The sequence below is a fragment of the Callorhinus ursinus genome, unplaced genomic scaffold (genome assembly GCF_003265705.2).
Source record: "Callorhinus ursinus isolate GAN/ISIS: 27379988/994484 unplaced genomic scaffold, GSC_fseal_2.0 scaffold43, whole genome shotgun sequence".
NCBI classification, from domain to species: domain Eukaryota; kingdom Metazoa; phylum Chordata; class Mammalia; order Carnivora; family Otariidae; genus Callorhinus; species Callorhinus ursinus.
The window spans coordinates 10,538,304-10,566,253 of NW_027397105.1; the positions used below are offsets into that span (position 1 = coordinate 10,538,304).

At 40.0% G+C, this 27,950-nt stretch overlaps 1 protein-coding gene across 1 annotated transcript in view; it reads left to right on the top strand.

Moving 5' to 3' along the window:
• The first annotated feature begins 754 nt into the window (after positions 1–754).
• Positions 755–27,950, top strand: part of AKAP10 (A-kinase anchoring protein 10) — an 86,873-nt gene continuing 59,677 nt past the window's right edge. Inside the window, exons 1-4 of the mRNA XM_025864025.2 lie at positions 755–989; positions 11,194–11,241; positions 17,503–17,685; positions 20,535–21,092. Coding sequence (XP_025719810.2) covers positions 902–989; positions 11,194–11,241; positions 17,503–17,685; positions 20,535–21,092 — 877 coding nt within the window. The 5' untranslated portion in view covers positions 755–901. The remainder of the gene's footprint in view (positions 990–11,193; positions 11,242–17,502; positions 17,686–20,534; positions 21,093–27,950) is intronic.

Consider the following 27,950-nt stretch of genomic DNA (forward strand, 5'->3'; position numbering starts at 1 on the left):
GGGTTGGTGGGGGGGGGCAGACTTGTTTCCCTCTGCTTTAGGGATGTTTGGAGGGCCAGATTTACTGGGGAAAAGGAAGTTGAACAAAGCTTGAAGGATCCATTCACGAGTTTGCCTTGTAATAACTGGCGATGCTTTTATGTTCCCGTCCCTTTCAAACTTGAGCACTGGTGCAGGGATTTGGTTCTGAAAATAAGCCCACTTCTCCTTTTTATTGCCGAGGTCACTGTGACTGAGAAGCCAGTGGAGCCGCATAAAGCAGGTTACGCCTCCTCTTCCCTCTTCGAGGCACCGTGACCTCCTAGTACCCGCGCGACCCGGGGCGGCTCTGGTCGCCTGGGAGGAGAGCAGGGCCTGGCGGTGCAGGGGAAAGCTGCTCTGGCCGGCCAGCTAACTGGAACGGAGAAACAGAAGGGGCTAAGCCGGAGCGGGGCAGTGCTGGCCTCGCCTTGTGTACAAGGGCACGCTGTGAGTTCCCACGGCCGGCCGCCCCAGACCTGAGACACCGCGCCATCCAGCTCCAAGGTCGGGGGGGCTGGGGGGAGGGGCTCCGGCTCCGGGACGGTCACTATCGCGCGGCATCTCTACACCCGCGGCAGCGACGCGGAACCTGGGAAAGGGCACAGGCCGCACGCGCGCAGGGTCACATGGGCGGGCCGGGCGCGTGCCCCCGCACCCACGAGAGGAGGCGGGGATGGGGGGCGGGGCCGGCGGCGCGGCCTCCCGTGAAGCCTCGCGCGGGGAAGGACCGGAACTCCGGGCGGGTGGCTTGTTGATAATATGGCGGCAGGAGCTGCCTGGGCTTCTCGAGGAGGCGGTGGGGCCCACACCCGGAAGAAGGGTTTCTTTTCAGGCTAGTGCGGCGGCCGCTGCGGACCCGGAAGTCCGGGCCGGTTGCTGAATGAGGGGAGCCGGGCCCTCCCCGCGACAGTCCCCCCGCGCCCTCCGCCCCGACCCGGGCCCCGCCATGTCCTTCTTCCGGCGGAAAGGTAGCAGAGGGGGCTCCGGCGGGGAGTCAGGCCGGGCCTCAGGGGCGGCGGTGGGGCAGGGGGGCCTGCACGGGCTTCCTCGCGGGTGGCAGCGAGGCCCTCGGCCTCCGCGCAGACGCCCCCTGCGTGCCTTGCTTTGCTCCGGGACTCTGCAGGGAGGGAGAAGGTGGCCTCCTCGCGCGAGGTCAGAGGGGAATTGTCTCGCTGGTCCAAAAGTATTTGCCGAAGCGCATACGAGTTAATGCCTGTTGGCGCAAAAACAGTTATCGCGTTTGTGTGCGTGTGTGTCTAACTGTGGATCCAGAAAAGAAATTCCTTTAGTACCGTGTTACGGAAGTTTCTGACTTTTCAGAATATTGAGGGTTTTATGTCTAAAAGCAACATGTGAAAAAGCTGTTTTCTTCAACTAGTGCTATTTTCTAATTTCCCTTTTTGGGGGGTGTGGGGAGGGGGATCCTGCAGTTCCTAAAATAACATTACTTACTGCCAAATGTTCCCTAATGAAGAAGATTATTTCTTTTGATGACTTAGCAAGTCGACTAAACTATTGGAACGCTCACTTTGTAAACTACTTGTATTTCTGATTTTCAATTGTAATAGCTGCCCGGTTTTTAAGTAGAGGCAGCTTAATTTTGATCTGGATAAAATTGTTGTGTTGCATTCAAAATATATATCCAAAATGAACAAGTGGAGGTCTTTTTGGATGATAGTGGTTCTTTCAATTCTTGTTATTTAAGAGAAAAGGTACCAGAGAAAAACAAAACAGAAAAACACCAAACGGTATCAGGGACTTGGGTTCACATGACTGCTCTGCTACTTCTGTCACCTGGGACAGAAAAGCGTTAACCCACTTTTTTCTCCTCTCTCAACCGAGAATTAGATGATTCCTAAAGGCCCCATTCAGATATGAATTCAAGAATTCCTTTTAAGTACAAGTAGAGTTTCAGTAACTGATGTCATGGGGTGAGTGAATGAAACTGTGATGAATGAATGAAAGCACTGCTGAATGAAGGAAACCTGTAAAATGGTACAAGGAAGCTTTGTTGTTAAGGTACCTTGGTGTAGTTTATAGCTCTAATTTGTTTGACAGTGTTAAAGTAGGTTTTGTGGGTTTTTTGTTTTTTGTTTTTTTCAAGGGGAAAGCAAGCATTCTATGTATAATGAGGCAGATTGCATGTTGCGTAATAGACCTTTGTATCTGTTCAACAAATACTTATGAATGCTGCTCGCCAGGCACTGTGTTAGGCGCTCATTATTAAGCACTGAACAAGAAAAAGTCCCTGCACCTATGGAGCTTATTGTCTGCTGGGGCAAACAGACAATAAATCTCTCTTTCAGTCCCTTTGTGTATTTACAAATTGATAACATGTTATAACACAGATAAGGTGAGAGGAGAAGCATATTTTGGTTTGATGTTAGAGGAAAGCCTCAGCAGGTGACCTTGAAACTTAGAGCTGAGGGATCAGTAGGAGGTAACAGAGGCTAGGAAAGAGCATGTTCAAAGGTTGTGAGTCAAGAAAGAGTTTGGTGCCCTTCAAGAAAGGAAGGCAGGCCACTGTGATTTGAGCTTAGAGAGGTAGACAAGATTCAGAGCTTTGTAGGCCAAAGTTAGGTTTTATTCCAAATGCAGGGACACTATTTAAAAAAAATTTTTTTTAAAGAGACAACACAAGAGGGGCAGGGGAGAGGGAGAGAATCTTAAGCAGGCTACATCCGCTTTGGGGCTGGATCTCATGACCCTGAGATCATGACCTGAGCTGAAATCAGGAGTCAGACACTTAACCCACTGAGCTACCCAGGCGCCCCTTAAAATTTTTTAAAGAGGAATGATTTGATCTTACGTTATAAAAAGATCATTGTAGATGCTTTTTGCAGACTGAATGTGGCAAGAGTAGAAGCTGGAGACACTTCTGTTTAGGGATCCCATCCAGTCTTTAAATACCATTTTTAAATACCACCTATATGCTGATGACTCCCGAGTTTACATCTTCAGCTTGAATTCTCTCCCCTGAATTAGGAATGGTATATCCAACTGTTGGTCCACTTTATACCTCTACCTGATAGATACAGTTATATCTATTAATAGAAATAATAGACTAACAGATGGATCTTTTACTTACTATATCTAAAATCTAACTCCAGACTTTTTGTCACCTCAGTAAATTGCATTTCTGGTCTTTTAATTGCTCAGGCTAAAACTTTAGTACCTTCTTGAACCTCTCTTTCTCTCCTACTCTATATCTACATAAGCAAATCTGCTAAGTCTACCCCAGAATGTAACCAAATTCAACCTTTTCTCACCATCCCTGACTGTTAACTCCCTGGTCTAGGTGGTCATCTCTGTTTAGATTGGACAGTTAAGGAAGTCCTCTGAGAGGGTGTCATTCAAATCTCAGCTTAAATGTTAAGAGGAAGCTGGTTTTATGAAAGTAGAGGAAGCAAGGGTGTCTGGGTGGCTCAGTAGGTTGAGTGTCCGACTCTTGATTTTGGCTCAGGTCATGATCTCAGGGTCGTGAGATTGAGCCCTGCATTGAGCTCTGCGCTGAGCTTGGAGCCTGCTTGGTATTCTCTCTCTCTTTCCTTCTGTTCCTCCCCCCCCCACCCCAGGGCACGCTTGCTTACTCGCTCGCTCTGTCAAATACATAAATAAAATCTTTTAAAGACAAAAAGGAAATAGAAAAAGCAGAGTTATGTTGCTGTAGGCTTCAATTTGGTTTTCCTTCTTCCATCCTTGACCCCTATGGTATATTTTCAAAATGCATTATGCCACATCTCTGTTCAAATTCCTCCAGTAGCTTCTTATACATGGCCCTCCTTAATCTAGTTCCCATTTCCTCTCTGTGTTCATCTCCTCTCCTTTTCCATCACTGTTCCATTTATATTGGCCTCTTTGTTGTCAAATACATTCCCGCCTCAGGGCCTTTGCACTTATTTTTTCTCTCTACCTGGAAACCTCTTCCCACAGACACCCACTATTTTGCTCTCTCATTTCCTTCAGGTTTTTGATCATTTGGCATCTTGGTGAGGCTTTCTCTGTCTATCTTACTTTTAACATTGCAGTCCGTAGCCCCTGCACTCCTATCTTGCCTACTTTCTCTACAGCATTTATCACCATCTACTTTTCTCTCTATTTTATTAAGGTGGAAGCTGATTTTGTTCACAGCTATATCCCCATGTCTAGGTCAGTGCCTGGGTATAGTTAGGAATTTAGTAAATATTTGTTGAATAAGTAAATAAAAACAAGAAAAAATATCCACTAGTAAAAAGTGCTGAGCAGGGAATTTAAACTGATGTGGGATTAGGTCACAGGATGATAATATTTGTTCAGATAATAAGGGAAGGCTTGTCTGAGAAGATGGTATTTAGTTTGACATCTGAATGAGGGGAGAGAGCCAGCCTCACAAAAGATCAAAGGAACTGCAATTTAGCCAGAGAGAACTAAAAGTACAAATGTCCTGAGGCAGCAATAGCTGGGTGTGTTTAAGGAATCTGAAGAAGGCTGGAACTTACTGGGTATGGGATATGTTTTGGAGATAGAAATAGCATAACTTGAATAAGTGATTGGGGTGAAAAAAAATTGGGAAAGCTTGGGGCGGGAAGAATTAAAAACTGTCTTTTGGCAATTGTGAGTTTGTGATAACACATCCATGCAGATACGTCGAGGAGGCAGTGGGATGTATGAGTCTGTAGTTCTGGAAAGAAGTTGGAACGTGAGATCTGGTTCTGGTTTTAAAAATATTTTGCAGGAGGGTGGGGGGATGGGTTAGCCTGGTGATGGGTATTAAAGAGGGCACATTCTGCGTGGAGCACTGGGTGTTATGCACAAACAATGAATCATGGAACACTACATCAAGAACTAATGATGTAATGTATGGTGATTAACATAACAATAAAAAATTTAAAAAAATATTTTTCAGGGGTGCCTGGGTGGCTCAGTCGGTTAAGCCGCTGCCTTCGGCTCAGGTCATGATCCCAGGATTCTGGGATTGAGCCCTGCATCAGGCTCCTTGCTCAGCAGGGAGCCTGCTTCTCCCTTTCCCTCTGTCTGCCACTCCCCCTGCTTGTGCTCTCTCTCTCTCTGTCAAATATATAAATAAAATCTTTAAAAAAAAATATTTTGCATAACTGATGATTAATGACATGGGACTAGATCACATCACCTAGAGAATACATAAAATGTGTGAATTAGTTATGTTGAAAGGCTAAGGCTGTTGTAACAAAGATACACTGAAGTGTAATGGCTCAAACAAGATAGATTTTTTTATTACTCTCTTGAGTGTAACGGTCCAAGTTCATTGGGTGGCTTTGCTTCACAATCATTCAGGGATCACTTTCCTCCCATCTTGTTACACCTCTTTCCCTTAGGGTATGGTCTGTTTTGTCAAAGCTGGGTCATAGCCCTTTCTGTCTGTCCTCAGTCCTCTGACCCATGGTAAGGAGGAAAGAGAAGCTTTGGCCAGAAATTGGCACATAATCATTTCTATTCATATTCTGTTGGTGAGAAGTTAGTCATATGGGCATAGATAACTGCAAAACCTTCTGGGAAATGTAGAGTAATTAGCCAACTAGTAACTACCTACTAGGCTACAACCTTCTTGCTAGAAAGAGGAAAATGAGTTCTGTGGGCCGGGTAGCATTTCCTGCCATATTATACACAAGAATGGAGCCTAGGTGAAAGCTCTGGAGTTAAGCCAGCTTTTAGAAGTTAAGTTGAGGGGCACCTGGGTGGCTCAAATGGTTGGGTGTCTGCCTTCCGCTCAGGTCATGATCTCCAGGGCCAGGAAGCAAGCCCCATGTCAGGCTCCTGGCTTGGCAGGGGGTCTGCTTTTCCCTCTTCCTCTTCCTCTCCCTTTGCTTGTGCTCTCTCTGTCTCTCTCTCAGATGAATAAATAAAATCTTTTTAAAAAAATTTTTAAAAAAAGTTAAAGCGAGGAACATGAACCATTGGCAACGGAGAATCAAAAATAAAATGCCAGTTAATGGGAGTGTGATATCATGGAAGCTAAGAGAAGATAATGTTTCAAAAAGAAAGGAGTACCGTGTTGAATGTCACTTGCAAGATCAAGATAGAAAAAACTACTCAGTTTGATAATGTGGAAGTAAATGATGACTTTGAGAAGGGTATCAGTGGAATGGGTTGGAGGGAGAATGTGAAGTGTGGAAAGTAGCAAGAGTAAAAACACCCTTTTCAGGAAACTACAGTGAAAAGGAACTGAAAGGTGCTCTTGGGTTAAGGGATTTTTTTTTTTTTTTTTTTTTAAGATAAAAGATGCTAGAACATGTTTGGATGCTGATAGGAATGATCTGGTAGAGAGGGAGAAAATGGTACAGAAGAGAGAGGTGTTAAGTTCTGAGGGATGGGATTAAAGCCTGACTGTACCAAGATTTAGTTAGGGTATGCTGCTCTTGGGAATGGCAATTGGTAGGACCACTTGTATAAAGTTTAAAAACCTTCAATCAGTACTATGTGTTGTTTATAGATACAGAAATATATTAAAGAATAAAAATATGGAGATAATCAATTTATGAAATTATTTCTCTAGGTAGAAGGAGGAATGGGATCAGGGAGAGACTTAAGTTGCACATGCATGTCTTATTTCTTTTGAAAAATTTTCAGAAGCAAATATAGCATAATGTTAAGATTTGATAAGCCTGAGTGTTACTCAAATTATGTTCTAGTATTGTCTTTGTTTCAGATGTTTCATAATAAAAAGAGAAACAAGAAAAAGTGTAGTCAGCAGAACAAAATAAGGTGGCTGAAATAAACCTAAATAGATCAGTAGTCACAATAAATGTAAACAGACTAAATTCTAGCAGAAGATTGTATAGCTAAAAAACAAAAAGTCAGGCTGGATAAGATCCAGCCATAAACTACTGGGAACACAACTAAAACATAAGGACATAGAGAAATTGAAAATAACTGGATGGAAGAATATAGCAGACAAATGTTAACCAGAAGAAAGCTGTGTGGCAGATGACATACTTTAAAGCACAAAACATTATCAGGGCTAAAAAGGTCACTACATTATGAAAAGATGAACAGGGTAGTAGGAAGATAAAACTCTGAACTGCTTTGCACCAATATCAGTCTCAAAATACACAAAGCAAAATGTACAGAATTACCAGGAGAAATCAACAAATTCATAGTCATAGTTAAAGTTTTAAGAATGATCTTTAGAAATCAAGAGCAGTAATCACAATAAACAGAAATGGGCTGTCTCAGTGAAAAGACTAGATTCCTCCTGTATACTGTTTAGTATAAAAAGGATCATGAGAAGGTTAAAAGCAAAAGGATGGGAAAACATCAGGGATATTAGACAAAAAGAAAGCTAATATAGTCTTCACAATAGCACACACGCAAAACAAAAAAGAAGGGAAATTTAAGTTTTGGGAGGGAAGGGGAACAAAGGAATCATTAGTACCAGATAACATGATTGCATATATAAAAAACTGAAGGAAATCTACACACATACTATTAGAACTCCTAAGAGTTCAACTGGGTTTTTAAAATAAATGCATTTATATGAAAGTATTTAAAACTCAGTTGTACCGCTGTATGCTAGTAAAAACAAAAGACTAAAATCTTTATGGAGTTTACAAAACCTAGTTTGACATGAAAGGACACACAAATAAATGGAGAGGTATACTATGTTCATAGATAGAAAGACTCAGTACCAGAAAGATGTGAACTCTCCCCCAAATTAATCATTCAGTTAGTGCTACTTTAAAAATTCCCATCAGGGTTTTAGGATCGGGACAAGTTGATCCTATAATTAATAGGGCAGATAGTTTCAAGAGAGAGTAAGGTAGAGGACTTGGCCCTGCCAAAGGCTGATTATATGGTTAGGTAATTAAGACAGTAGAATTAAATGCCCAGAAACAGACCTATGTATATATGGGAACTTGGTATATAAAGAGTTCCTGTTCAGTTGGGAAGGGTTGGACTAATCAGTGAATGATGTTTGCTATCCCTCTGGCAAAAAAAACAATTCGGGTTTTTCTATCTCCTATCATATACATCAGGGGTCAGCTAACTTTCTGTAAAAGACAAGATGGTGTCCTTGTAGCCGTAGATAGTATGTTAACAAATGGACATGGCTGTGTTAAACTAAAACTTTATTTATAAAAACTTAATTTGGCCCGTGGGCTGTAGTTTCCTGATATCTGACAAATAGAAATAAATACAGGTAGATAAGAGCCCAGAATTTTAAAAAACAAAATTTGAAATCATATGGAAGAAAATACAGGGGAAAAAATCTGATCTTGGGCTAGGAAAGGATATCTTAAACAATAAGGTAGGAAAATACAATCCACATAATGTAAATTTGGCCACATTAAAGTTTAAAGCTTCCATACAATAAAATACACGTACGGTATTTGCAACACAAAGGATTAGTATACAGACTATGTATGGAATTTCTACAAATAAGTAAAGGACAAAGGAATTGAATAGCCAGCCCATAAAAGAAGATACCTAAATACCCAATAAATACAAAAGGATAGCCCCTCAAAGGAAATCAAGGAAATGAATGAAAAATACCATCAAATACCGTTTGAAAAATATTCATTAAATAGCCACTTTCATTAAAAATGCCCATCATTGGTTACCTATCAGTTGCATTTATAGTGTTCTAGCCTAGAGAAATTTTTTTTTTTAAGATTTATTTATTCATTTGAGAGAGAGAAAGAGCACAAGCAGGGAGAGGGGCAGAGGGAGAAGGAGAAGCAGACTCCTGGCTGAGCTGGGAGCCCGACGCCAGTCATGACCTGAGCCGAAGGCAGGCGCTCAACCATCTGAGTCACCCAGGCGCCCCTCCTAGAGAGATTCTTACATGTAGACTGCATAGGAAGACGTGTACTAGAATGTTGATCCCATTTTTTTTTTTTAAGATTTTATTTATTTGACAGAGACACAGCAAGAGAGGGAACACAAGCAGGGGGAGTGGGAGACTGAGAAGCAGGCTCGATCCCAGGACCCTGGGATCATGACCTGAGCTGAAGGCAGAAGCTTAACAACTGAGCCACCCAGGCGCCCCTGTTGATCACATCATTGTCTGTGATAGTAAAAACTAGGAAACCGAAATGTTCATTAAAAGGAGAATGAATAAATAAAGGTGTACTTTAGGAATTAAACAGCTAAAATGAATGAATTAGAGCTACATGAATGCATCAATATAGACAAGTCAAATTATGGGATGAATACAAGTTTCAGATATGTGTAGAAGAGTACTATTCATGTCAATTTTAAAAATGTACAGAATAATTGCATGTTTTACATTCATGTAGTAATAGTCTAAAAACATACATGGTTTGTTTGATAGTAAACACATCCAATTTAGGGCAATATTTATCTCTGGGAAGGGTAGAAGAGCAATGGGATCAGGTAGTGAGTCATAGGACCCTTTATATAATATTTAGGGGGAAAAGGGAAGTAAGGCAAAACACTAATATGTAGTGAAGTTGGATTGTGTGTTACTTTTCTGTTTGAAATATTGACTAGATCTGATTGATGAGAATGTATTGAGAGTGACAAAGTAGAACTGTGGGGGTATGTTTTAGTGGTAGAATCAATTGGTCTTAGAAGTGGTTTGGGTGTGGGAAGTAAGGGAGAGACATGTTAAGAATGACTCCTGAGATTTTTGGCCTGAGAAACTGGGGTGGGAGTGTCATTCATGAGAGAGAATGAAAAGTAAGGTAAACCAGGTTTGGGAAGAGATGGTATGTTCCATTTTTGGACCAGTGTAATTATAGAAGAGGATGGGTAGATGGTTAACTAAATGAATTTAAGGTCAAAAAGAATTTAGACTAGAAATAGAAATTCAGGATTCATAGCTTATCCACGGTATTGAAAACCTGCAGAATGGGTAAGTTCAGCCAGGAAATACATATGTGTACGTAGTGAAAAGCAAAGGTGCTTAAAACCCTTTCTCTGAGAAACTCCCAGCAGGTAGAGGAGAAGTTAGCCAGGCAGTAAAACTGAGAAGGAGCAGCTAGAAAACCAGGGGAGTCGCGTGTCTTGGAAGTCAAGACAAGTTCATGTTTCAAATGGGAGATGTATTCAGTTGGCAGATGCTGCGGCGAGGGCTGCAACCCAGTTACTTCTACCACATTTCCCTATTTTCTTTTCTTCCCAACAGCAGTGACCAGTACCTGAAATGATCTTATTTTTGTCCATGTTTGTCTCCACATTCTTGTATATAGACTTCTTGAAGACAGGACTGTTCTTTTCTGAGCCGGGAGAGTGTCTAGCACATACGAGGCACTCAAATATTTGTTGATGGATTAATTTATCAGATACTCTGAGAGCTAGTAATTTCCTGCTACCAGCCTCTCAGTGTTGAATGTTTAAGAGCACGAGTAGAGAGATGGTCACATTTTGGGATTTCTTATTTTGATAGGCTTTTCATGGTAGGGTTAAAGAAAATTTAATGTTGAAAAAAATACAAGAAAAGTAAGGAAGGTTAAAAATAGTCTTATGTCAGATTCTGTAAGAGTTCACGCTTTGCTTAAGCTGCCATGTACCTTCCTTTCTTGGATATTACATTATTAGCATATTTGCAGTAGAATTTCTACTGTTCTGTATAATAGAGAAGAGACTGTATTGCTTTTTGAGAGAAATGGTTAAGCCTTGAATATTATTTAGAATATAAGTTTAGAATGTATTTGATGTTGTGAGAGGAATACACAAGAAGTCAGATGATACACAAAGAACTCTTTTTCTTCAAGATGCATCTAGCAATAGGCATATTTTAATAATACTAGTTAACATCCTAAACTAACGGTGTGCCTGTTGCTCTTCTAAGCCCTTTACAACTTTTTAGTTTTTTCACTCCTAACCCTCTAAGGTAGGTGTTGTTATTACTGTTCTAATTTTATAAATCAAGGAAATTGAGACCCAGAGAAGTAACTTGTCTGTGATCACACGGCTGTGTCATAAGTGGCAAGCTAGAATCTGAACCCAGGTATTCTGACATTGTCTACCCATAAGAACACTCAGTGCTCTCGACTGAATGATGGTCAAAGGTTACTTCCTCAGCGAAACTTCCGCTGACAACTGTCTCGCCCTGTCTCCCTCCAAGGCTGTTATTCCGTTGTACAACTTTGAATATGCATCTGTTAGAATAAAGCTTGTCTAATTTTTACATCATATAGATGGGATCTTTTTGACTGTAGAAGTTGGTCATGATGCTCTTTTATCTTCCAGTGAAAGGCAAAGAACAAGAGAAGACCTCAGATGTCAAGTCAATTAAAGGTGAGTTCAGTGGCATTCCATTATATTAAAAAGTGATGTGCTTTGCATTTACAGGCTGCTTAATCCTGTTATCTTCCCCCTTCTTTTGCCATTAATCATCTCTTCCTTCTTTTATAATTATTTATGATTGTGACGTATTTCCTTGTTCAACCTGTATATTCTTTAACACCTTGCATATAATAGGCTTTTACTAAGCACTTGTTGGCTGTTCTAGTGATACAGTAAACCAGTGCCCTCCTATTAATCATGTTTGTTCCCTTAAAATCAATGAGTTGACTTCATTATTTTTTTAACTTAAAATCAACGAATTAACATATAGTGTATTATTAGTTTCAGAGGTAGAGTTTAGTGATTCATCAGTTGCATATAACATGCAATGCTCATTAGATGAGGTGCCCTCCTTAATGCCCATCACCCAGTTCCATCCCCCCACTCTCCTCCCCTTCAGCAACCCTTAGTTTGTTTCCTATAGTTGAGAGTCTCTTACGCTTTGTAGTTGACTTTATTTTAAAAAACAAAAAGCGAGGGGCACCTGGGTGGGTTGAGCGTCTGACTCTTGGTTTTGTCTCAGGTCGTGATCTCAGGGTCGTGAAATCAAGTTCTGCGCCAGGCTTTGTGTTGGGTTCTCCGCTTGGTGCGGAGTCTGCTTCAGACTCTCTCTTCCTATGCCCCTCCCTACTGTGCGCACTCTCTCTCTCTAAAATAAATAAATACATCTTTTTTATTTTTTAAGTGTATTTTATTAGAGAGAGAGCATGAATGGGGGGGAGGGGCAGAGAGAGGGAGAAGCAGACTCCCTGCCGAGGAAGGAGCCCGATGTGGGGCTCGATCCCAGGACCCTGGATCATGACCTGAGCTGAAGGTGGACACTTAACTGACTGAGCCACCTAGGTACCCCATAAATAAATCTTTAAAAACGAAACAAAAAGTGAAAAATACTCTGAAATGAGCTGACAGTTCTGGAGTAAAGAACTGCCACTTATAAGATTGGTTTTCTGTTGTTTATCCAGAAATGTGGATGATTACAGTTCTTACTTCTCTGTTACTTTGGATGAACGGTCTTAACTTAAAATATATTCAGAGTACCTTATTGTAATCTGTATATTGTCCTTTTTTATAGGTTGGAGCATGCTTCTTTAGGTTGTAATCTCTACTATAGTTTTGACTGATTTCATTATGTTAATTACAAAGATTGGAATGGAAAATCATAATGGAAATTAATTATATAGCCATTACATATAAATTTCATAAATAAAATTTATTTACCTGAGATCTGTAGATTGCTGCTTAGATTTTTTTTCTTTCAAATGTTTGTTATCTTGTGTGGCTAGCATTGAGTATTAACCATATATGCTCAGTTTGCTGGGGAGAGACTAATTATAACTTAGGAGATTTGTAACATTAGGGAAGAACTAGGGTACCTGACAGTCTTATTTTCTGCTTACTTCTGATAATTTAAAGCCAGTTGGATTCCATGTTGGTTCATACTGCCTTCCTTAAGCAAAATTTGAATGGCTTTCATAAAGACTTCAAGCCCTTAGCAAGCAGCATGTGTAAAGACTAGATCTGAATGTAAGAAGGAAAGGATTTGATGTCTCAGGCATTTAGATTTGATGTCTCAGGCATTTAGATTTCTACCCTAAACTCTGCTACTAACAGTATGACCTTGGGAAGTCATGTAACCTTCCTCAGATTCTTCATTTGTGGAGTGAGAGGATTGGCCTAACTTCTAAATCTGTACCCGGCTAAAAAATTCCATTTTCCTACCCTGTGACAGTACATAATCTGTGCTTAGCATTACTGGCTTACCTTAGAATCATACAGAAAAAATGTAGGAAACAGGCCCTCGAGAAGTTTGCAGTCTGATTAGAACTTAGACACAGAATAAAAGCAAATATACCAAGATACTAGTAATAACCATTTCTTGAACACCTGTTCTATCTTAGGCATTAGCCCAGAACTGCGGCTAAACAAAAAAAGACTTGATCCTGCACTCACTGAATTTACAGATTGGTAAGGGAGAGGAACATTTATCAAGTGATTCCACAGATGGCATGGGCTAGATCTATAATGATGAAAATAAAGAGATCTGGATTGATCAATTTAGAGCTAAAATGGATAGAACTTTGTTATTGATTAAATATGAGGTGTAAGGGACAGGGAAGTTTCAGATTAACACCTACTTTTCTGGCTTGCCTAACAGTGCGACTGGTGGAGAACCAAGTTGGGAAATTATATGTTCAGTTTTGGCATGTTGGGTGGGAGGTACTTGGAGACATTTACATATATTATTTTACCCACACAATAATTCTAGGGTCTGCGTTTCCAACCAAAGGTAAAAGAGTGATTTCCTAGAGTCTGGCAGACCAAAGTTGAAATCCTGCCTGTTGATACGACTCTTTACCAGCTCATTGACTTATAGCAAAGTATTTAACTTTTGTCTGTCTGTATCCACATCTCCAAAATGAGGAAAATACTGGTCTTGCAAAATTGTTGTGGGAGATAATGAAATAACATACCAACAAAAAATGTGTATCAAGCAACCAGTACAATGCCTGGTATGTAGGAGGTACTACCTTGGTAGCTCTTGTTTTCTAGTTGTACCAGAAGAGGCCCTCAATATGTTGACTTCGTTAAATGAAGTATTGTGAGGAGTTCAGAGGAATTTGAGATCAGCAAATGGTTTCTGAAGTGTAGGGAAGATTTTGTAGAAATGGGACTTAATCTATATAAAAGTTGAATAATAAGGATCTGAATGAAAGAGGCAGTTCTTTCTCTTTTCCCTACCAGCCCAGCTTCTTATTTATTTGAGTATATATTGGGCAAAGGGACAAGTACTTCAGACAAGTAAAGGGATATTTTTACAGAAGATTGATAGCCAATTATAAGGGCCTTAGAGACCAGAACAGAGAGTTGAGACAGAGAAAATAGGGAGCCTGTAGGCTTTTGAACAGGATGTTGATGCTTTACATGTGGTATTTATGAAAGGTTAGTCTGGAAGAGTTCTATAGAATGGAGACCCTAGAAGTTCTTTTGCTGTAATACAGAAAGGCCTGTATTAAAGGTGTGGTGTTGGTAATAAACAGGTAAGTAGATGTTTAAATATCTTTAAGGAAAAATTAACCGATCTTGGCAGGTAAAAATGTAGACTGAAAAAGAATGGGTACAAGATTTTGAGCTTTGGAGACTGGCAGATTGAACACAGGCTGGGGAAACTGAGTAGGAGAATTAACGTGATAAGTTTGATATTTGGACAAGTTGGTCTTGATATGGTAGTCATAGTGAGAATAGCTAGCAGTAAGGAATTAGAAATACAGGCCCCAAGCGCAGATCAAAGGACAGGTCTCAGATACAGGTCAGGGCTTCTCCACTGGGGTTCCAGTACCATAGAGGTGTACCCTACAAGCTGTTGCCGAGAGGTCCAGGCCAGAGTGCGAGTGAGACTTTCCCCTTGAATCAGCCAGAGTTACTAAATCGTTTTTTTAATCTCCTTTAGATATCTATTTAGATTTAGGTACCTATATTTTCTAGAGTTTTATCTATTTTACAGATATGTTAGGGTCTCACTTAAGTTTATTTGGGGGAAAAAGAGGAGTGCTTACCGGTTTGAATAATATGTTTGGAAAAGATGGCTCTAGTAATAATTAAAGGTTTGAGAATAAATGTTTCTAGCACAAAGAATAAAAGAACAGAGAACCTCAGGAAGAGGAGTCATGGAAAGAGACCATATCTGACATAGTGGGCCTTTTTTTTTTTTAATTTCTTTTTAAGATTTTATTTATTTATTTGTCAGAGAGCGCACAAGCAGGGGGACTGGCAGGCAGAGGGAGAAGCAGGCTCCCCACTGAGCAGGGAGCCCGATGTGGGACTCGATCCCAGGACTCTGGGATCATAACCTGAGCCGAAGGCAGACACTTAACGGACTGAACCACCCAGGCGCCCCTAGTGGGCATTTAATCACTGTGTCCTAAGGGCTTGAGAGACAGGCTCAGATAGGAAAGAAAACTAAGGAGCAGGTAGTACCATGGAGACCAAAGGAAGATAGATTATCTGGAAGCAACATCTAAAATAAGTTAATAGTTCTAACAGAGAAGTTCAGAAAGAGGAGGCAAAAAAAGCCTTGCACAAATAAATTAATGGCATCTTGTATCATCATACATACCTAATTAGGAAACGATTAGAAAGTCTTATCATTCTTATAGAATGATATTTGTAGCTTGTTGTCTATAGAAAAAAACTAGCTATTACTGTTTATAAACTTGCTGAACTGATTTTGCTTTCTTCAGTTTATCATGAAAATTTAAAACAAAGACTTTCTTCTAAAATTAAAAATTTCGGGACACCTGGGTGGCTCAGTGGTTGAGCGTCTGCCTTCGGCTCAGGTCATGATCCCAGGGTCCCGGAATCAAGTCCCACGTCGGGCTCCCTGCTCAGCGGGGAGCCTGCTTCTCCCTCTGTCTGCCACTCCCCATGCTTGTGCTTTCTTTCTCTCTCCCTAATAAATAAATAAAATCTTTAAAATAAATAAATAAAATTAAAAATCTCTTGAAGACAACTCAATAGCATCATTCTCCCACCTCTCATTGAATGACTAGTAAATATAGATAACCTGGCAGACAGGTACGGACATTCACGTTCTTACCCGCTTTATATTTATAAAAGCATCTCAAAGAGTAATAGACTGAATTACATTAGTCTAATACTTCTTCATAAGAAATATTGCCTGGTATTACTCAGATTCTGTTTGGGAACTGTTTGCTGAGATGAGAGCATTTATGTGTTGACAATGTAATACAAAAATGGTGCTAGTAGCTTCAAGTTTGGTTCTCTGAGAGTATTTATCTTGAGGCTGACCTGTATCATTTCTGTTTTTTTTTTTTTTAAGATTTTATTTATTTATTTGTCAGAGAGAGAGAGTGCACAAGCAGGGGGAGGTGCAGAGGGAGAAGCAGGCTCCCTGCCCTGATGCAGGACTCGATCCCAGGATCCTGGGATCACGACCTGAGCTGAAGACAGACACTTAACCGGCTGAGCCACCCAGCCACCCCCATAAGCGTAAAATATAAATTTTATATTTAGCAATATAGCCACATTGCTATAGCATTGTACTAGGCCGACACTTCTTAAAAACCTTTAATAAGAGTCATTAATATTTGTGTGGAATAAATAGGAGAGGTGGAATGTTGATCCAGCTGTAGCAACAAGGTCACAGGACTACTTTGACAATATTGTGATACCGAGTTGCTTATATCCTATTAACATGTTAATGGGTAACCTCTTTATTCTGATGTCAATAGGGTATTTCTTCAGACTACTAAAGAAAATGTATTTTGTGAATTTTTTAAGTGTGCTTTATCTTTAAGCAGCTTGAACTTTGATCATAAAAGTTTTTCATTAGAGAAATTTTGTTACCCAATTAAAAAGTAAAATAAGGGAACTCCTGGGTGGCTCAGTTGGTTAAGCGTCTGGCTTCGGCTCAGGTCATGATCCCAGGGCCCTGGGACTGAGTCCCTCATTGGCCTCCTTGCTCAGCGGGGAGCCTGCTTCTCTCTCTGCCTGCTGCTCCCCCCCTGCTTGTGAGCTCTCTCACTCTCTGACAGATAAATAAAATCTTAAAAAAAGAAGTAAAATAAGTATGCTGAAGGTATTTTTCTCATTTTTACCCCATTCCACAAGTTTAGTTTTCTTCCTTGGACAAAAAAGGATTAAGGAATTGAAAAGGGTCCATAGGGGCGCCTGGGTGGCTCAGTTGTTAAGCATCTGCCTTCAGCTCAGGTCATGATCCCAGGATCCTGGGATTGAGCCCCACGTCGGGCTCCTGCTTGGCAGGAAGCGTGCTTCTCCCTCTCCCACTCCCCCTGCTTGTGTTCCCTCTCTCGCAGTCTCTCTGTCTGTCAAATGAATAAATAAAATCTTAAAAAATTAAAAAAAATTAAAAAAACAGAAAAGGTCCATATATTAGAATGTTTTCTGGCTTTGGTACTTTCTGTCATCAGTAGAAGTTCTCAAAGAAACATCTGTTTTAAGTTCCATTTTTGGCACAGTATTTTGAGAGTTATAAATAATAATGGGACATTTCTTTCCAATTTTCTGATGCTTGATTGCCTTTCCCCTAAGTATTTTTTGTTGAGTGTGCATACTTAAGAGAGGTGTTTACAAAATTTAATTTTTAAAGTTCTCTTAAAGCCCTTTATGAGACATTTTTAGGCTATCAAATTGTGCTAAATTTTTAAACTTTTTTTTTTTTTTGAAAAATTATAGCTTCAATATCTGAACATTCCCCACAAAAAAGCACTAAAAATCATGCCTTGCTGGAGGCGGCAGGACCAAGTCATGTTGCAATCAATGCCATTTCTGCCAACATGGACTCCTTTTCAAGTAGCAGGACAGCGACACTTAAGAAGCAGCCAAGCCACATGGAGGCTGCTCATTTTGGTGACCTGGGTAAGTGACTCACTTTTTGTTCACGTCCAGCAGGAAGAAGGATTTGATTGTATTATGTGAAACTCTTGCTAGAGGATACTAGAACTGTATAATGGGAATGGGCTTTGAAAAAACGTATTTAAAATAACAGCTATAGGGGGGCCTGGCTGGCTGGCTCAGTCAGTAGAGCATGTGACTCTTGATCTGAGGGTTGTGAGTTCGATCCCCACATGGGGCATGGAGCCTACTTAAAAAAGTAAATAAAATAACAGCTATAAGTATGACACTCTATTGTGTCCCCATAAGCGTAAAATATAAAGCATTCTCAATTTAAAAAAAAATGGGCCATGTCCAGGAGAAGAAATACATTTGGCCACTAATTATATGAAAAAGATGCCTCATTTCACTCATACTCAGGGAAATGCAAATTTTAGTAATGAGATAATGTTCCCCCAACACATCAGCAAATACTAAAGTTTGATCACTTGAATGGTAATGGAGATGAAGAGTAACGGCCATTCCTATTTAGTGGAAGTGTAAACTGATGAAGATTTTTTGGAAGGCAGTTTGGAAACATTTATCAAAATATAAAATAGAAGATTTAGCCCTCAGTTGTATTCACATATATGCAAAAAGATGTATATACAAGTATGTAGAAAGCTATTTATTGCAGTATTGTTTGTGAAAGCAAAAAAATAAGGAACAGCATGCAAATATCTATTAATTAATTTTAATTACCCAAAGTTCTGAACTTATAAAAATTGCATGTCGTGGTATCATAAATTGAAAAAAAAAGTGAATAAATTGATGTCTAATAAAATTAGTTCCTCTTTTGACATATTTGCTTAACATTTGTGTATATTCAGAGGTGTCAAAGTGTTTATGGGTCACGCTCAACAGTACATTGCAAACAGCATTTGTTGATCCCAAAGTAAAATCGTAAGTTTTACTGGATTACTCCTTTGTTGCTGGTGGGAATGTGAAACGGTACAGCCACTCTGGAAAACAGTTTGGCAGTTTCTTATAGAACTAAACATGCAGTTGTCATATGACCCTGCAATTGCACTCTTCGGCCTTTATCCCAGAGAAATGGAAACTTATATTCACGCAAAAACCTATACTCCAATCTCCATAGCAGCTTAAAAGTAAAAAACTGACTGTCTTTCAGCAGGCAAGTAAATGGTTAAACAAACTGGTACATGCATGCCAGAGAATACCAGTCAGCAATAAAAAAGAGCAGACTATTGATATACCTAACAACTTGCATGAATCCCAAGGGAATTATGCTGTGCGTTAAAAGCCAATCCCAAAAGGTTATATGCAGTATGATTCCATTTGTATAATATTCTTGAAATGACAAAATTAGAGAAATGAAGACCGGTTTGCCAGAGGTTAGGAACGGAGGAGTTAGTTATGAAAGGCCACGTGAGGGATCCACGTGGCATTGGAACTGTTCAGTATCTTGGCGGTTACATATGATAAAATTGCATAGATTCCATTGCATAAAATGAAGTCTACAGGTGAGTACAGGTAAATGGGGAAATCTGAGTAAGATTGGTGGGTCATACCTTGTAAGATTGTGAATGTCGGTACCTTGATGTGATACTGTACTATAGTATTGTAAGATACACCATGGGGAAGCTGGGTAAAGGGTACATAGGATCTCTCTATATTGTCTTACAAGTGTATCTGAATTTACCGTTATCTCAAAATTAAAAATTTAATTTAAAAAATTGTGAATCTTGCAAAGGATCAGGATTTCCTGAAGTTCGAGGAAGTGATGTTGACAAAGATGCACTGGTTAACATTGAAAATGAGACCGCCAGGGGGTGCCTGGGTGGCACAGTCGGTTAAGCGCCCCACTCTTGATTTCGGCTCAGGTCATGATCTCAGGGTCATGAGATGGAGCCCCGTGTTGGGCAGTGCTTGCTCAAGTGTGCCCTCTCTCTCAAAAAAAGAAAAAGAAAATGAGACAGCCAGCAAGGATGACACATGAAATGCTTCAAAAGAAAATGATTTGAATATCAAAGGATTAAGAAAAGCCCTTTTGAAAAATTGATGAAACCCTGTTAATTTTATGAAGATGAACTTCAATATGTAAATGCCATAAATATAAACAAAAAAAATAACTGTGGTTATAATCGTAACCTAAATTTAGTTACATATAAAATGAACTTATTTTTATTAAGTTTTGGTAAGTTTCATTTTATTTTTCAAGATAAAATCCCAGAGCTACTCTTTATTCTGTTGTAACAAATGCTGAGAGCTGGTAACATCTTTCTGGCTGTATCCACACATGGACCATTTTGCTCAGGAAAAGTTCCTGGAGGTGGAGTTACTGGATTGCAGATCATGCAGATTATTAGAGCTTTGCTGTTATGAAAGCTCCTCCAAAGAGGTTTTGCCATTTTCATCATCAGTGGGTGCCAGTGTTTCCTGTTCTGTTGTGCCTTTGTTTTTGTTATTTTTTGGAAAAACATCTTCCAGTTTGACTAAAATGTTATCTTGTATTAATTTGCTTTTCTGCATTTTTAATTAGATTGAATCTATTTTCATATTTTTATTGGCCTTCTTTCTTTGGGACTCGTATCGTAAGATTTTTTTCTCAAGAATTTACATGGTCTGAGCTGCCATTAAAAGTTAGGTAAAAATAATTGAGCTAGAGCTTTTTAATAGATTGATTAAGTTTTGGAGACTTGTTTCTTTGCCTGTTTAGAAGCCACAATGATAGTATTTCTAGCTCTTTATTCATTTAAATTGCTAGGGAAGTAAACTTTATTCAAGAATTCTGGTACCACTGATGCTAAAGGTGGCTGACAAATCCGTTAATCTTAAATTGTTACTGAACTGCTAATCTTTGCTTCTTTCAGGCCGATCTTGTCTGGACTACCAGACTCAAGAGACCAAATCAAGTCTTTCAAAGACCCTTGAACAAGTCTTGCGCGACACTGTTGTCCTCCCTTATTTCATTCAATTCATGGAACTTCGGAGAATGGAGCATTTGGTTAAATTTTGGTTAGAAGCTGAAAGTTTTCACTCTACAACTTGGTCCCGAATAAGAGCACACAGTCTGAACACCGTGAAGCAGAGCTCATTGGCTGAGCCTGTCTCTCCATCTATAAAGCATGAAACTGCAACATCTTTTGTAACTGAGTCTCTTGACAAGAGATTGGAGGATTCTAGCCCAGCCCAATTGCTTATGACCCAATCCGAAGGAATTGACCTGAACAATAGAACTAGCAACGTTCAGAATCACTTGCTGCTTTCCCGGGAATGTGACCATGCCCATTCTCTCCATCTTGAAATGGCCAGAACAGGAACACATCAAGTTTCCATGGAAACCCAAGACTCCTCCTCCAGACTTCTAGTAGCCAGTAGAAATAGTCCCTCTTCACCACTAAAGGAATTATCAGGAAAATTAATGAAAAGTAAGTATGTGGTTTTCTTGTCTCTTTATCCTGTTTGTTTAATCAGTTTACAAAGTGGAACTTGCAGTGGGGAATAAAAGATTGGAATGGTTTTCCTTTCTGTCACACCCACTGCAAATCTGGAAGGATTTGGAGAGTGTCCTGGAGGAGCATTGGTGTATGAAAAAGGAATAGCAGGGATACGTACCTGCAGTGATTGGATCCTCTCAGAGGGGTATTAACAGAAGTAACAAATGAACAAGGGTCAGCTGTCATCCTGCCTTTGCCTTCCAGAGATTTTGAAATACAGTCATTATCCAGAGATCCTACTTCATCCTCATCTCATCCTTTTTTTTTCTTTTTTTATTGTTATGTTGATCACCATACATTACATTGTTAGTTTTTGATGTAGCGTTCCATGATTCATTGTGCATAACACCCGGTGCTCCACGCAGAACGTGCCCTCTTTAATACCCATCACCAGGCTAACCCATCCCCCCACCCCCTCCCCTCTAGAACCCTCAGTTTGGTTTTCAGAGTCCGTCGTCTCTCATGGTTTGTCTCCCCCTCCGACTTACTCCCCTTCATTCTTCCCCTCCTATCTTCTTCTTTTTTTTTTCTTAACATATCTTACATTATTTGTTTCAGAAGTACAGATCTGTGATTCAACAGTCTTGCACAATTCACAGTGCTCACCACAGCACATACCCTACCCAATGTCTATCACCCAGCCACCCCATCCCTCCCACCCCCCACCACCCCAGCAACCCTCAGTTTGTTTCCTGAGGTTAAAAATTCCTCATATCAGCAAGGTCATATGATACATGTCTTTCTCTGATTGACTTATTTCACTCAGCATAACACCCTCCAGTTCCATCCACGTCATTGCAAATGGCAAGATCTCATTCCTTTTGATGGCTGCATAATATTCCATTGTGTATATATACCATATCTTCTTTATCCATTCATCTGTCGATGGACATCTTGGCTCTTTCCACAGTTTGGCTATTGTGGACATTGCTGCTATAAACACCGGGGTGCACGTACCCCTTCGGATCCCTACATTTGTATCTTTGGGGTAAATACCCAGTAGTGCAATGGCTGGATCGTATGGTAGCTCTATTTTCAACTGTTTGAGGAACCTCCATACTGTTTTCCAGAGTGGCTGCACCAGCTTGCATTCCCACCAACAGTGTAGGAGGGTTCCCCTTTCTCCGCATCCCCGCCAACATCTGTCGTTTCCTGACTTACTAATTTTAGCCATTCTGACGGGTGTGAGGTGATATCTCATTGAGGTTTTGATTTAGATTTCCCTGATGCCGAGCGATGTTGAGCACTTTTTCATGTGTCTGTTGGCCATTTGGATGTCTTCTTTGGAAAAATGTCTGTTCATGTCTTCTGCCCATTTCTTGATTGGATCATTTGTTCTTTGGGTGTTGAGTATAAGAAGTTCTTTATAGATTTTGGATACTTGGGGCACCTGGGTGGCTCAGTCATTGAACGTCTGCCTTCAGCTCAGGTCATGATCCCAGCGTCCTGGGATCGAGCCCCACATCGGGCTCCCTGCTCAGCGGGAAGCCTGCTTCTCCCTCTCCCACTCCCCCTGCTTGTGTTCCCTCTCTCGCTGTGTCTCTCTCTGTCAAATAAATAAAATCTTTTAAGAAAAAATTTTTTTTGGATACTAGCCCTTTATCTGATATGTCATTTGCAAATATCTTCTCCCATTCTGTTGGTTATCTTTTGGTTTTGTTGACTGTTTCTTTTGCTGTGCAAAAGCTTTTTATCTTGATGAAGTCCCAATAGTTCATTTTTGCCCTGGCTTCCCTTGACTTGGGCGATGTTTCTAGGAAGAAGTTGCTGTGGCTGAGGTCAAAGAGGTTGCTGCCTGTGTTCTCCTTTAGGATTTTGATGGACTCCTGTCTCACATTTAGGTCTTTCAACCATTTGGAGTCTATTTTTGTGTGTGGTGTAAGGAAATGGTCCAGTTTCATTCTTCTGCAGGTGGCTGTCCAATTTTCCCAACACCATTTGTTGAAGAGACTGTCTTTTTTCCATTGGACATTCTTTCCTGCTTTGTCAAAGATGAGTAGACCATAGAGTTGAGGGTCCATTTCTGGGCTCTCTATTCTGTTCCATTGATCTATGTGTCTGTTTTTGTGCCAGTACCATACTGTCTTGGTGATGACAGCTTTGTAATAGAGCTGGAAGTCCGGAATTGTGATGCCGCCAGCTTTGCTTTTCTTTTTCAACATTCCTCTGGCTATTCGGGGTCTCTTCTGGTTCCATACAAATTTTAGGATTATTTGTTCCATTTCTTTGAAAAAAGTGGATGGTAGTTTGATGGGGATTGCATTGAATGTGTAGATTGCTCTAGGTAGCATTGACATCTTCACCATGTTCTTCCAATCCATGAGCATGGAACGTTTTTCCATTTCTTTGTGTCTTCCTCAATTTCTTTCATGAGTATTTTATAGTTTTCTGAGTACAGATCCTTTGCCTCTTTGGTTAGATTTATTCCTAGGTATCTTATGGTTTTGGGTGCAATTGTAAATGGGATAGACTCCTTAATTTCTCTTTCTTCTGTCTTGTTGTTGGTGTATAGGAATGCCACTGGTTTCTGTGCATTAATTTTATATCCTGCCACTTTACTGAATTCCTGTATGAGTCCTAGCAGTTTTGGTGTGGAGTCTTTTGGGTTTTCCACGTAAAGTATCATATCATCTGCAAAGATTGAGAGTTTGACTTCTATGCCGATTTGGATGCCTCTGATTTCTTTTTGTTGTCTGATTGCTGTGGCTAGGACTTCTAATACTATGTTGAATAGCAGTGGTGAGAGTGGACATCCCTGCCATGTTCCTGACCTTAGGGGGAAAGCTCTCAGTTTTTCCCCATTGAGAATGATATTCGCTGTGCGTTTTTCATAGATGGCTTTTATGATATTGAGGTATGTCCCTAAACTCTGAAGAGTTTTGATCAAGAAAGGATGCTGTACTTTGTCAAATGCTTTTTCTGCATCTATTGAGAGGATCATATGATTCTTGTTCCTTCTTTTATTAATGTATTGTATCACATTGATTGATTTGCGGATGTTGAACCAACCGTGCATCCCACAGATAAATCCCACTTGGTCGTGGTGAATAATCCTTTTAATGTACTGTTGGATCCTATTGGCTAGTATTTTGGTGAGAATTTTTGCATCCAGGTTCATCAAGGATATTGGTCTGTAATCCTTTTTGATGGGGTCTTTGTCTGGTTTGGGGATCAAGGTAATGGTGGCCTCATAAAACAAGTTTGGAAGTTTTCCTTCCGTTTCTATTTTTTGGAACAGTTTCAGAAGAATAGGTATTAATTTTTCTTTAAATGTTTGGTAGAATTCTCCTGGGAAGCCATCTGGCCCTGGGCTTTTGTTTGTTGGGAGATTTTTGATGACTGCTTCCATTTCCTTAGTGGTTATAGGTCTGTTCAGGTTTTCTATTCCTTCCTGGTTCAGTTTTGGTAGTTGATACATCTCTAGGAATGCATCTATTTCTTCCAGGTTATCTAATTTGCTGGCACATAGTTGCTCATAGTATGTTCTTGTAATTGTTTGTATTTCTTTGTTGTTGGTTGTGATCTCTCCTCTTTCATTCATGATTTTGTTGATTTGGGTCATTTCTCTTTTCTTTTTGATAAGTCTGGCCAGGCGTTTATCAATCTTGTTAATTCTTTCAAAGAACCAGCTCCTACTTTCGTTGATCTGTTCTACTGTTCTTTTGGTTTCTGTTTCATTGATTTCTGCTCTGATCTTGATTATTTCTCTTCTGCTGGGTTTAGGCTTTATTTGCTGTTCTTTCTCCAGCTCCTTTAGGTGTAGGGTTAGGTTGTGTATTTGAGACCTTTCTTGTTTCTTGAGAAAGAGAAATTAAGGAGTTGATCCCATTTACAATTGCACCCAAAACCATAAGATACCTAGGAATAAATCTAACCAAAGAGGCAAAGAATCTGTACTCAGAAAACTATATACTTTCCTCTTAGGACTGCCTTTGCTGTATCCCAAAGATTTTCAATAGTTGTGTTTTCATTTTCATTTGTTTCCATGAATTTTTTTAATTCTTCTTTAATTTCCTGGTTGGCCCATTCATTCTTCAGTAGGATGCTCTTTAGCCTCCATGTATTTGAGTTCTTTCTGGCTTTCCTCTTATGATTGAGTTCTAGTTTCAAAGCATTGTGGTCTGAAAATATGCAGGGAATGATCCCAATCTTTTGGTACCGGTTGAGACCTGATTTGTGACCTAGGATGTGATCTATTCTGGAGAATGTTCCATGGGCACTAGAGAAGAATGTGTATTCTCTTGCTTTGGGGTGCAATGTTCTGAATATATCTGTGAAGTCCATTTGGTCTAGTGTGTCATTTAAAGTCTTTATTTCCTTGTTGATCTTTTGCTTAGATGATCTGTCCAATTCAGTGAGGGGGGTGTTAAAGTCCCCCACTATTATTGTATTGTCGATGTGTTTCTGGCTGCTCCCATGTTAGGGGCATAGATATTTGCAATTGTTAGATCTTTTCGTTGGATAGACCCTTTAAGTAGGATATAGTGTCCTTCCTCATCTCTTATTACAGTCTTTGGTTTAAAATCTAATTTCTCTGATATAAGGATTGCCACCCCAGCTTTCTTCTGGTGTCCATTAGCATGGTAAATGGTTTTCCATCCCCTCACTTTCAATCTGGGGGTGTCTTTGGGTCTAAAATGAGTCTCTTGCAGACAGTATATCGATGGGTCTTGTTTTTTAATCCAATCTGATACCCTGTGTCTTTTGATTGGGGCATTTAGCCCATTTACATTCAGGGTAACTATTGAAAGATAACGATGTGCCATTGTATTGCCTGTAAGGTGATTGTTACTGTATATTGTCTTCGTTCCTTTCTGGTCTATGTTGCTTTTAGGTGCTCTCTTTGCTTAGAGGACCCCTTTCAATATTTCTTGTAGGGCTGGTTTTGTGTTTGCAAATTCCTTTAGTTTTTGTTTGTCCTAGAAGCTTTTTCTCTCTCCTTCTATTTTCAATGACGGCCTAGCTGGATATAGTATTCTTGGCTGCATATTTTTCTCATTTAGTGCTCTGAATATATCATGCCAGTCCTTTCTGGCCTGCCAGGTCTCTGTGGATAGGTCTGTTGCCAGTCTAATGTTTCTACCATTGTAGGTTACATATCTCTTCTCCCCAACTGCTTTCAGGATTTTCTCTTTGTCTCTGAGACTCGTAAGTTTTACTATTAGATGTCGGGGTGTTGACCTATTTTTATTGATTTTGAGAGGCATTCTCTGTGCCTCCTGGATTTTGATGCCTGTTTCCTTCCCCAAATTAGGGAAGTTCTCTACTATAATTTGCTCCAGTATACTTTCTGCCCCTCTCTTTCTTCTTCTTCTGGGATCCCAATTATCCTAATGTTGTTTCGTCTTATGGTATCGCTTATCTCTCGAATTCAGCCCTCATGATCCAGTAGTTGTTTATCTCTCTTTTTCTCAGCTTCTTTATTTTCCATCATTTGGTCTTCTATATCGCCGATTCTCTCTTCTGCCTCATTTATCCTAGCAGTTAGTGCCCCCATTTTTGATTGCACCTCATTAATAGCCTTTTTGATTTCAACTTGGTTAGATTTTAGTTCTTTTATTTCTCCAGAAAGGGTTTCTCTAGTAACTTCCATGCTTTTTTCAAGCCTAGCTAGTATCTTTAAAATCGTCATTCTGGACTCTAGTTCCGACATCGTACTAATGTCCGTATTGAGTAGGTCCCTGGCAGTCGGTACTGCCTCTTGTTCTTTTTGTTGAGGTGATTTTTTCCATCTTGTCATTTTGTCTGGAGGAGAACAGATGAATGAGAGAACAAAATGCTAACAGGGTAACTACGTCCCCAGAAAATACACTCTATAAACAAATCAGAAAAGACCTGAAACCAGGGGAAAAGAATGGGAAAGAGAGAAAAAAGAAAAAGAAAAAAGATAAAGATAAACAAAAACAGAACAAAACAAAAACAGAATATGATCAAATACGATCAGGCTGGTGCATAGATCAGTGCCACACACTAGATTTTGGGGTATTTTGGTCTGTTAGAAGAAAGTGCCTCCCAAAATTTTAAAGAAAAAGTTGTATATGTACAAAAATAAGGGTTAATATGATGAAGGGATGGAATTTGAGTGTAAAGATGAAAATTATAAAAGATTTTGTAAAAGGAATTGATAAGTTGTTTGAAAAAAGAAAGAAGAGGATCTAAAAAAAAAAGGAAAAAGGAGTGAATGTGATCAGGCAGGAGACTAGAACAAAGCCATACACTAGAGATTTAGTGTATATTTTGATTTGTTAGAAGAAACTATCTCAAAATTTTAAAGAGAGAATAACATATATATATGCCAAAAACAAGGGTAACTACTATGAAGGGATAGAATATGACTCTAAAAATGAAAAATAAAAATGTTTTTTAAAAAAGGGATTGATAAGATGTTGGTTGAAAAAGGGAAAAAGAAAAATTTTTTTTAAAAGTTAAAAAAATTAACTTTGAAAGACTAAAGAATCATGGTAAACACATGAATTCTATATGCAGTATCTGCCGTTCTCATTGATTGGTAGACTTGGTGTTGGCTCGTTGTTCTTGCTGATCTTCTGGGGGCGGGGCCTGTTGTCGTGGTTCCCAAATGTCTTTGCGGAGGCGGAATTGCCCCGCCCTTGCCAGTCCGGGCTAAGTAATCCCCTCGGGTTTGCTCTCGGGAGCTCTTGTTCCCTGCAAGCTCTCGGTACAGCTTTGGAGGACAAGAGTGAAAATGGTGGCCTCCCAATCTCCGCCCGGAGGAGCTGAGAACTCGGGGCCCCCGCTCCTCAGTGCACCCCCAGAGAACAGCAGTCAGTC